At 37.8% G+C, this 12125-nt stretch overlaps 1 protein-coding gene across 2 annotated transcripts in view; it reads left to right on the top strand.

Annotated features, from left to right (window-relative positions):
* The window catches only part of PLXDC2 (plexin domain containing 2), a 435854-nt gene that overhangs the window by 294452 nt on the left and 129277 nt on the right, over window positions 1-12125 (top strand). For both annotated transcript variants that reach the window (XM_005687914.3, XM_005687913.3), the window contains exon 5: window positions 10665-10787. In XM_005687914.3, coding sequence (XP_005687971.1) covers window positions 10665-10787 — 123 coding nt within the window. The remainder of the gene's footprint in view (window positions 1-10664; window positions 10788-12125) is intronic.

A 12125-nucleotide genomic window follows, 5' to 3' on the forward strand; every position in this document is an offset into this window, starting at 1 on the left:
TTAAGCCAATAGAATAAACGACTCTATGAGAGTTGATGTACTTTGACATATATGCTGCTACTGCTGCTAAGTCACTTCAGTCATGTCTGACTGTGCGACCCCATAGATGGCAGCCCACCAGTCTCCCCCGACCCTGGGATTCTCCAGGCAAGAACACTGGAGTGGGCTGCCATTTCCTTCTCCAATGCATGAAAATGAAAAGTGAAAGGGAAGTCACTCAGTCATCTGTGACTCTTAGCGACCCCATGGACTGCAGCCTACCAGGCTCCTCCATCCATGGGATTTTCCAGGCAAGAGTACTGGAGTGGGGTGCCATTGCCTTCTCCGTTTGACACATATAAGTTTTCACTAAATAAAATATGCTTGACATATTTTACCTTAACAGGTGGTTGGAATTGTAGAGGAAATGTATTTGATGATTGAGAAGAGTATAGTTTGCTTCCTACGTGCCCGTGGTTAGTAAGTTCACATGAGTTTCAGAAATGTTTCTTCTTTCTTTTTTCCTTTAATGAAGTTGCATGTACACACCAGTATCCTCAGAGTGAACTGCATGGTCTACTAGCAACAATTTTGTCCCAAGGAAGCAAGTCACATGAAACCCATCATTGTACAGTTGCATCTGGCAGACATTTTCCAGATAACTTACCACAACTCTTAATTTTCATATTAGCAGTCGCTGCTACATGTGATTTTGTTTAAAACACTGACTGAATTACAAGCAAGTATTTGTCTGAAAGAGATTGGCTTATATAGCATGGGATAACGTATTATGATTCATAAAATGGCATTTGTGCAAAATGCAAGTTGAATTATGCACAAACTTCATTTGTTTGCTTCAAGCAAGTTATCCACCAAAAACACCAGTTCAATTCAGTTGCTCAGTCATGTCCTACTCTTTGCAACTCCATGGACTGTAGCACACCAGGCCTCCCTGTCCATCACTAACTCCTGGAGTTTACCCAAACTCATGTCCATTGAGTCAGTAATGCCATCCAACCACCTCATCCTCTGTCATCCCTTTCTCCTCCTGCCTTCAATCTTTCCCAGCATCAGGGTCTTTTCAGATGAATCAGTTCTTTGCATCAGGCGGCCAAAGTATTGGAGTTTCAGCTTCAACATCAGTCCTTCCAATGAATATTCAAGACTGATTTCCTTTAGGATGGACTGGTTGGATCTCCTTGCAGTCCAAGGCACTCTCAAGACTATTCTCCAACACCACAGTTCAAAAGCATCAGTTCTTCAGCAGTCAGCTTTCTTCATAGTCCAACTCTCACATCCATACATGACTACCGGAAAAACTATAGCCTTGACTAGACAGACCTTTTTTGGCAAATGAATGTCTCTGCTTTTTAATATGCTGTCTAGGTCGGTCATAACTTTCCTGCCAAGGAGTAGCGTCTTTAATTTCATGGCTGCAGTCACCATCTGCAGTGATCTTGGAGCCCCAAAAACTAAAGTCTAACACTGTTTCCCTGTTCCCCCATCTATTTCTCATGAAGTGATGGGACCAGATGCCATGATCTTCTTTTTCTGAATGTTGAGCTTTAAGCCAACTTTTTCACTCTCCTCTTTCACTTTCATCAAGAGGCTCTTTAGTTCCTCTTCACTTTCTGCCATAAGGGTGGTATCAAATGTGTATCTGAGGTTATTTCTCCCAGCAATCTTGATTCCAGCTTGTGCTTCATCCAGCCCAGCGTTTCTCATGGTATACTCTGCATATAAGTTAAATAAGCAGGGTGACAATATACAGCCTTGACGTACTCCTTTTCCTATTTGGAATCAGTCCGTTGTTTCATGTCCAGTTCTAACTGTTGCTTCCTGACCTGCATACAGATTTCTCAAGAGGCAGGTCAGGTGGTCTGGTATTCCCATCTCTTTCAGAATTTTCCACAGTTTGTGGCAATCCACACAGTCAAAGGCTTTGGCATAGTCAATAGAGCAGAAATAGATGGTCTTCTGGAACTCTCTTGCTTTTTTGATGATCCAATGGATGTTGGTATTTTGATCTCTGGTTCCTCTGCCTTTTCTAAAACCAGTTGAACATCTGGAAGTTCATGGTTCATGTATTGTTGAAGCCTGGCTTGGAGGATTTTGAGCATTACTTTACTATCGTGTGAGAGGAGTGCAATTGTGCGGTAGTTTGAGCATTCTTTGGCATAACTGGTAAAACTACAACTACAAACAATACCCTATTAAACAACTCAGTTCTTCATGAATAGAAATGGGAGAGGTCATGTATAAGGTTAAGGAAAGATCAGTGTGAGGAATCTACTCTGTAAGTCTTCATGGATAAAAGGTCATACATTTCAGATCTATTTGAAGAACGTGTAGCATTCATAGTACACATCTCATAAAGGTAGCAACAGTGACATACCCATTGTCATTTGTACTCTAAAGGCAGCATTTAACTGTAAATGTTCACTGCCCCTACAGGCATACCCATCAGCTTCAGCTTTTCCTCTGGGGTCAAAAATGTCAATTGAATCATGAAGTGAATTATTTTAGGTAGCCCTTTACACATTAAAGCTTTATAAAATGTTTCACAGGTGATGACTGCCTCTTCAGGCTTCCTTCATTACTGTGACACTTCCTATTAAATGAAACAACAATTGGCAACCAATAGGAAGTTGATATTTTTACAACATGCTTATTCCTTTAGAATGTAGAGAAGTACAGATCTACACAAATGCAGAACTTTTGACATGAAAGCTTTTTCATTACCTGTTGTCTTGGAGTTAGGTCCTGTGGTACACTGTAACCCAAACTAGAATAATGCAAGGAAACATATATCATACCATTTGAGTCTGAAGCACAGCTTTGAATTTACATAAGTGTCCTACTGTAGGTATATCAACTAGTAGGCATGAGGCAGAAAAGTCTTCAATGGGTGAAGATTAGAGATAATTTATTTTATTTTCTTTAAATTTATTTTTTAATTGGAGGATGATTGCTTTACAATGTTATGTTGGTTTCTGCCATATAGTATGTGAATCAGCTATAAGTATACGTATATCCCCTCTCTCTTGGGTCTCCTTCCCATCCCCTCTAGGGAGAATTTAATTGATTGGTTTTTTCTTGCACATTTTTGTTTTAAACACTGTCTTTGGATGTTTTTTATTTATTAACTCATTCAACCATAATAACAATCCAATGATATTGATATGATTTTTCCTCCATTTAGTGGATTAGAGAACTGAGGCACAGAAAAGCCGAGGAACTTAAAACAATAAAGTCAAAGAACTTAAGTAAAATTATTAGAAATAATTTGATTTCACCATTAAATAAATTCTCTACTCATATGTCAGTCACCTACCAATTTGAGAGTCATTTGGGGGACTGTAATAAAGGGCATCCCTCCTAGCTCAGTTGGTAGAGTCCACGTGGACTGTATAGTCCATTGGGGTCGCGGAGTTGGATATGACTGATCAACTTTCACTTTCACTAGAGGAATCTAATTTAAATCTATTCATACAGTTTGAAGCCTCTAAAGAATAGAGGCTGAAGCAGTACAGCAAAAATAGCAGGACTTAAGAGGACTGCCCGTCTGCTCTAAGGTGGAGGTGTTGGAACTTTCAGAGACAACAGGTCTTTTCTTCCTCAAACTCTTTGTTTAAGAATGAAATCCAGTGAGGGAGAGTGTCTATTACAGACACGTAATGAATTCTAAAGTATGTTGTGAAGAGGTCATAAAATTTGGAGACCAATTCTAGCCATGTGGCTTTAAGCAAATTACCCAGCTTCATTACGAGCTTCATTTAATAAGTGGAAACTTGCATCTCCTGCACTGGCAAGTAGATTCATTACCGCGAGTGCCACCTGGGAAGCCTAATAATAATAATACTAATATTAATAATGTGGACATCCCTGGTGTCTCAGAGGTAGAGAACCCACCTGCAATGCAGGTTCAATCCCCAGGTGGGGGAGATCCCCTGGAGAAGGAAATGCAACCCACTCCACCTAGAGAATCCCATGGACAGAGGGGACTAGTGGTCTACATTCTATGGGATTGTAAAGAGTCAGACATGATTTAGTGATCAAACAACAACAAAATCAATAATGTAATTCCTTTCAAAGTTATTATAAGGATACATTGAAGAGAATATATAAAAATGATGTAATTGGTAAGGCCCATATAGGTATTGAGGTCTTCCCTGGTAGCTCAGTGATAAAGAATCCGCCTTCACTGCAGGAGACATAGGATACATGGGTTCAATCCCTGGGTTGGAAAGATCCCCTGGAAGAGGGCATGGCAACCCACTCCAGTATTCTTGCCTGGAGCATCTCCATGGACAGAGGAGCCTGGCAGGCTATAGTCCATAGGGTTGCAAAGAGTCAGACACAACTGAAGGAACTTAGCATGCATACATATAGGTATTGGAGCTTCCCTGGTAGCTCAGCTGGTAAAGAATTCACCTAAAATGCAGAAAACCCCGGGTGGATTCCTGGGTTGGGAAGATCCCCTGGAGAAGGAATAGGCTACGCACTGTAGTATTCTTGGGCTTCCCTGGTGGCTCAGATGGTAAAGAATCTGCCTACAATGCGGGAGACCTGGTTTCAATCCCTGGGTTGGGAAGATCTCCAGGAGAAGGGAACAGCTACCCACTCCACTATTCTTGTCTGGAGAATTCCATAGACAGAGGAGCCTGGCATGCTACAGTCCATGGGGTTGCAGAGTCAGACACAACTGAACAACTTTCACTCATATTCACACTGGTTTATTTTAAAGGATACAACTCAGGAACACCTGAATGGAAGAGATACATAAGGCAAAGGGAAGGGGAAGGGGGTATGTGTGCAGCTTCCAGGCCCTTTCTGTGTGTGCCACCCTCTAAGTGAAACTGTTACCTGAGAGGGGACCCCTTCCAGGACCCAAGAGCAAGCTCTTGTTTAATATTCTAAAATGAATTGTCCAGGAAGACACATGTACTGACAAAGCACAAGACTTTATTGGAAAGGGGTACCTGGGTGGTGCTAGTGGTAAAGAACACTCCTGTCAATGCAGGAGATGGAAGAGATGTGGGTTCAATCCCTGGGTCAGAGAGATCCCCTGGAGAAGGAAACGGCAACTTACTCCAGTATTCTGGCCTGGAAAATCCCATGGACAGAGGAGACGGACAGGCTACAGTCTGTGGGGTCACAAAGAGTAGAACATGATTAAAGCAAACTAGCACCATATAGGTGTTGGTTAATCTCACAGTTATCACAATAATATTTGTGGTTAATAAATATTTAATCATGGTTAGTAAATATATAATTATTGTGTAGGGGTTATTCATATCAGGACTTATGGTGATAGAATTCTCAAAGGCTTGAGGAGGTGTACAAATTTAAAACTACAGATTATTCAAGTGACTAGAGACCATCTACAGAAATAGCCAAGTAGAGCCTTCAATTGCAAGAGAAAATCTGTCAGTTATAGCTGAGCTCAGAACTTGACTTTAGGGTTAGTAATGAAAGCAAGAGAAGTGTGTAACTGTTGAAATTCAAAAATCAAAACACATTTGCTTCTCTTATTTGGACTTTTTAAGTGGAAGTATCACTGAGTTACACATTTGCTCGGTAATAACCACTTTTCTACAAATCTTATGACCAGGTAGATAAATTCTATTTAAACTAGAAGCATGTAATGAGTAAAAGAGACATTTTGTGATCAGCTTTTCAAGTGGCTACAACCAAGCTTGAAAATAAAAAAAAATTAAAAAACAGTAAATATATGTTACCTAAATTACCTTAAAATGTGAAGGACTAGAAAAATGAAATATTTTTTCATACAGCTGGACATGCTCTAGACAACTAAAGATAAGAGACAAATGTCTAAATGGATTATAGGTAGCTATGAGTGCTTTTGAAGATTTGGAAAAAATTTATTCAAATAAAGATGCTTTACTTTGCATAGCTGGTTCTTATTCAACACCTGATTACACTTCCCTCCCTGCTCTCAGCAGGCCTGGAAGGTTTCTCTCCACTCAGTTATTAATCATTTCTGAAATGATATTTTTAAAACTTAGGAGTGTAAGGAGAACTCAGTAGGGCCCATGGCTACATTCAAGCATTTTACTTTATCGTCATTAAGAACTAACCTAAGATAATGGAGGAACTGGGTTTCATATGGCTAAAGAAAACAAATATTCTCTGAATTAGCAAAATTAAACTCATTGTGTGGAGTAGTGGAATCTTTGTTGTCTTGAATTGTTTTTCACATTAGTCTTGGTGGTAGTGGTATTAATGGTAATAGTGGCAACAGATTAATCATAGTGGCAGATGTGCTAGTAATTATAGTAGCAGCTTCTTGCTAGTGGGTCTACCCTGGTGGCTTAGAGGGTAAAGTGTCTGCCTGCAATGCAGGAGACCTTGATTTGATCCCTGGGTCAAGAAGATCCCCTGGAGAAGGAAATGACAACCCACTCCAGTACTCTTGCCTAGAAAATGCCACAGACGGAGGAGCCTGCTAGGCTAAAGTCCTTGGAATCGCAAAGAGTCGCACATGACTGAACAATTTCACTTCTCTACTTGTTAGTAGAAGTTGTAGCAATTGTTATACTCCTATAGTTTAATGTTATTGTAAATATAGTTTTTACACACTAGCACATTCTTTCATCTTTTCGCTTAGTTATTTGGGAACGGTTTGAGACTTCACCTTTGAAATCTGAGAAATTCTAGTCCTGGAAAACTTTTTCCTGAGGAGAGGAAGCAAAAGATAGTGATTCTTGTGATCTGAAAACTGAGTTATATAGAATGGGAAATCTATAAAATAAATGTAATCTTATTTATTGTAAAAACTAATAGTGAGAATTATGTATCTGAAATCTTTTATGACTGCATTTTTCAATCCTGTTTTTAGGAATTGCTGCTGCAATTTCTTACTGCAGTTGTTTCAGTGAATAAATATCGTATTGATTTAAAATTATCTTACTGCCTTGAATTGCTGCTCTCCTTATTCTTTAAATCAATCAGTTTCTCTTATTAGTACATGGAAAATTTAAAGTAGAGGAGTAACTATCCAGAGATATTGACCCTGAAAGAACACTTTCAGAGTGGAAATCAATCTTTTCCTTAAAAGATTACATTTATAGAATTGCTGTATTCCTTTTAATGGTGAAATTGCAAAAGGCACACTGGTGAGGATAAGAGAAAAAAATCACAGACCCTGAAAAATAGTCACTCTTCATCTTTATAATTGTAAGGATGTTGGACTTTGAACACTGAGAGCGTGACTCTGAGAATCTACAGTGAAATCAAATAAAAGTAATGACTGTTTCACCCTACTGTCATCTTTTAGTACACTTGAGCTATGTGACATTGCAAATTACAAGGTTCTGCTCAAGACACTGAGAATTTATTTTGAAAGATTTTTTTTTTTTTTTTTTGGTGAATGAGAAACAAAGAGTAATTAATGACTATAACATGCTAAAGATTTTACCAGTTTAAGTATCTTTTTAAAAGCTGAATGGCTATGATTAAATTATGCCTTTGGTGAAAAATAAAAAGGAAGTCAAAGGAAAGAAGACACTGCTGGAAAGACAGAAATTGATTTCAAACTAAATAACTACAAATTTAGGGTTCCCTGGTGGCTCAGTGATAAAGAATCTGCCTGCCAGCGCAGGAGACTGGGTCAGGAATATCCTCTGGAGAAGGAAATGGCAACCCACTGCGGCATTCTTGCCTGCAAAATTCCATGGGCAGAGGAGCCCAGGGGGCTACAGGCCATGGCGTCTCACAAGAGTTGGACATGACCTAGCAACTAAACAACAATAACAAACTACAGATTTAATTCTCCAATAACTTACTAGAAATTGCAATAGGGAATTTGAAACAATGAGGGCCATGATATGCTAATGAAAGCTTTATTCAGACCATGAAGTGAGATAAAAGTTTTACACTTTTAGGAGATTAAATTAAACATAATTTTGTGGGTTTTTTTTAATTCTGCTTTTTCTAAAATTAATTCTTATGAAAATATTAATAGAAAAATGATCTATAGTAACCTCAGATATGTAGTTAACTTATGAGTACCTAAACATTACAATTGCGTTGTCACAAATAACTTGCTTTGAATTTTATTTTGTAATAATGTGTGTATATGTATGTTTTTATGTGTTCTTAATTGTGCACTTCCTAGTTTAATATTAGAAATTAGTATTCCCTGAGCTGACTCTCCTTTTAGGCAGCTAAAGCCCTTGGAGGCCAGAAGCCAGTATAGGATTAACAATTTGTCATGGATAATCCACAAAGTAAATAAACCCAGTGTGAATAATTGAAGGTGGGTAGAGTTGTAACATGGGAGCTATTGAAATTTAATTCAAGATTAAGTTCTCCATAGTAAATTCCCTCTCGTTATCCAATAGCTGGAATAGGCTGACATCGATAACTCTCTAAATAGAGAGGTATTTTTGCTTTTATTTCCAGAATTCTGGGAGGTGGATCATAGAGGATCCTGCTGTGATTTATGTCTGAGAGTGTTTTGCCTATGTTCTCCTCTAGGAGTTTTATAGTTTCTGATCTTACATTTAGATCTTTAATCCATTTTGAGTCTATTTTTGTGTACGGTGTTAGAAAGTGATCTAGTTTCATTCCTTTACAAGTGGTTGACCAGTTTTCCCAGCACCACTTGTTAAAGAGATTGTCTTTACTCCATTGTATATTCTTGCCTCCTTTGTCAAAGATAAGGTGTCCATATGTGTGTGGATTTATCTCTGGGCTTTCTATTTTGTTCCATTGATCTATATGTCTGTCTTTGTGCCAGTACCATACTGTCTTGATGACTGTGGCTTTGTAGTAGAGCCTGAAGTCAAGCAAGTTGATTCCTCCAGTTGCATTCTTCTTTCTCAAGATTGCTTTGGCTATTCGAGGTTTTTTGTATTTCCATACAAATCTTGAAATTATTTGTTCTAGTTCTGTGAAAAATGTGGCTGGTAGCTTGACAGGGATTCTGTACAACAAAGGAAAATATAAGCAAGGTGAAAAGACAGCCTTCTGAATGGGAGAAAATAATAGCAAATGAAGCAACTGACAAACAACTAATCTCAAAAATATACAAGCAACTTCTGCAGCTCAATTCCAGAAAAATAAACGACCCAATCAAAAAATGGGCCAAAGAACTAAATAGACATTTCTCCAAAGAAGACATACGGATGGCTAACAAACACATGAAAAGATGCTCAGCATCACTCATTATTAGAGAAATGCAAATCAAAACCACAATGAGGTACCACTTCACACCAGTCAGAATGGCTGCGATCCAAAAATCTGCAAGCAATAAATGCTGGAGAGGGTGTGGAGAAAAGGGAACCCTCCTACACTGTTGGTGGGAATGCAAACTAGTACAGCCACTATGGAGAACAGTTTGGAGATTCCTTAAAAAATTGCAAATAGAACTACCTTATGACCCAGCAATCCCACTGCTGGGCATACACACTGAGGAAACCAGAATTGAAAGAGACACATGTACCCCAATGTTCATCGCAGCACTGTTTATAATAGCCAGGACATGGAAACAACCTAGATGTCCATCAGCAGATGAATGGATAAGAAAGCAGTGGTACATATACACAATGGAGTATTACTCAGGCGTTAAAAAGAATTCATTTGAATCAGTTCTGATGAGATGGATGAAACTGGAGCCAATTATACAGAGTGAAGTAAGCCAGAAAGAAAAACACCAATACAGTATACTAACACATATATATGGAATTTAGGAAGATGGCAATGACGACCCTGTATGCAAGACAGGAAAAAAGACACAGATGTGTATAACGGACTTTTGGACTCAGAGGGAGAGGGAGAGGGTGGGATGATTTGGGAGAATGGGAGTTCTAACATGTATACTGTCATGTAAGAATTGAATCGCCAGTCCATGTCTGACGTAGGGTGCAGCTTGCTTGGGGCTGGTGCATGGGGATGACCCAGAGAGATGTTGTGGGGAGGGAGGTGGGAGGGGGGTTCATGTTTGGGAACGCATGTAAGAATTAAAGATTTTAAAATTTAAAAAATAAAAAAGATTAAAAATAAATAAATAAATAATAAAAAAAATAAATAGAGAGGTATTTGTGCATTATCAATGGTTTACCATCTTATCTGCAAACATATAGACTAACGCCTTGATACAGTGCTACATGAGCAATCTGAGAAATGTGAAGTTTATCCATGAGTGCTTAGCCTCCTTTCAACTTTGAATAGATGGTTCAAAATACTTTGCATTTTAGTATTAAATATATGTATGTGTGAATTCTAAAGTGTTCTAAACTGAGACTAAGAATGTGTAACTGAACATCATGAGAATACATTCATTTGTAAACTGAACTTACCTGTTTGACTAGTATAAAAATAACAAGGGATTACTAAAGGCAGATTTAACGTTTGGATTACTTACAGTACTATACTAGCCTTTTCACCCTAATAATCTCTCTGGATAGTAGTCACTTTCCCACAGTTAAAACTGTACATATAATAGGTTTCTGATTACTATTCTGCTACCATATTGTATACTATTCTGATACCATATTAATCCAGACTCAACTATTGCTGATCAGATATTAAGATATTAATTATGTTTCTTTTTTTAGCTACTGTGATTTTTTTTCAAAATGTAACTGAAGTTGAGTCAGGGTATTTTAATTAAAATATTCTGTTTTTTTCTTAACAAGTTCCTGTTTTTCTAATTACAGGTTTCATATACACTGGTGAAGTTGTGCACCGAATGCTAACAGCCACACAGTACATAGCACCTTTAATGGCAAATTTTGATCCCAGTGTATCCAGAAATTCAACTGTCAGATATTTTGATAATGGTATGTGTTGGTTATCCTATATTTTACTGACTGTATACTTATAAACACTGATCATCAGATTCATATTAATATTTTTGTAATCTTGGGTTTAGACTGGATTTGTTAACTGTTTGATGCAAATAGCCTGAGGTAACAAATGTTATACTGCACCAATTAATACTATAGTAAGTGGATCAAGTATATGGTTAAATGTTACTCATGTATTCATTCATTCATTTGCTCATTTAACAAACATTTACTAACATGTATTAGGGAATGTAATAAATGAGTTGCAGCAAACATTGTTCTGAACAAAGCAAACACATTTATTTGATGCTATTTGAAGTAAGTCCTTCCTACTGAAAAGAAGTAAATAAGAAAACTTTTTTAGTTCTGATTTTTAGGTAAAGACAAGTGGCATAATATATTGATATTAAATTTCTAAAACTTATAAACTATTTGTATGTTTTGAAAATATAGGATAGTGTAGTAGTGAAGTCACTCAGTCGTGTCTGACTCTTTGCAATGCCATGGACTGTAGGCTATCAGGCTGCTCCATCCATGGGATTTTCCAGCCAAGAGTACTGAAGTGGGTTGCCATTTCCTTCTCCAGAAAACATAGGATAGTGAGTAATTAAAATTCACTTGGCCTTCCCAGATGGCTCAGTGGTAAGGAATCTACCTGCCAAGTTGATGTGAGTTTGATCCCTGGGTAGGGAAGATCCTCTAGAGAAGGAAATGGCAACCCGGTCCAGTACAGAAATCCCATGGACAAAGGAGCCTAGTGGCTACAGTCCATGGGGTTGCAAAAGAGTCAGACACAACTCAGCAACTAAACAACAAAATTCACTTAAGGAAAAAGTTTTACTGACTTTGAAATATGAAATAGAGCTGTTAAGTTTTATCGTATATACTGACAACACTCTATCCTTACTACTTCTTTAGGGGAACATAAAATAGTCAAGGAAGACGTAGACTATGTCACTTCAGTTCAGTTCAGTTGTCACTAAATGCCCCCAAACCTAAGTAAGACATTTATGTTCCTGAAAACATAAATGAATTTTCATGTCTACATCTTAGTGAAAGCTGTAACTATGATAGAAAAATAAAATATAGGAAAAGAGCGTTTGTTTTGGAAACTTAAAAATAGAAATTTCTGTACTCTTTAAAATACAAAAATATTATTTATTTCCCCAGATGAGAATCATCTTTTAAAAAATAGAAGCATGTGGCCTGAACAGAGCTATTTCTCCTCTTGTCCTGCCTTAATGAACAAGGTCTCCCTATTAACCGTAGGGTAGCATAGACTTACTAGTGACCTCAGCTTTGGGAAAATGACATCACTTTGCTGAAAGAGAT

This window comes from Capra hircus, chromosome 13, assembly GCF_001704415.2.
Source record: "Capra hircus breed San Clemente chromosome 13, ASM170441v1, whole genome shotgun sequence".
NCBI lineage: Eukaryota > Metazoa > Chordata > Mammalia > Artiodactyla > Bovidae > Capra > Capra hircus.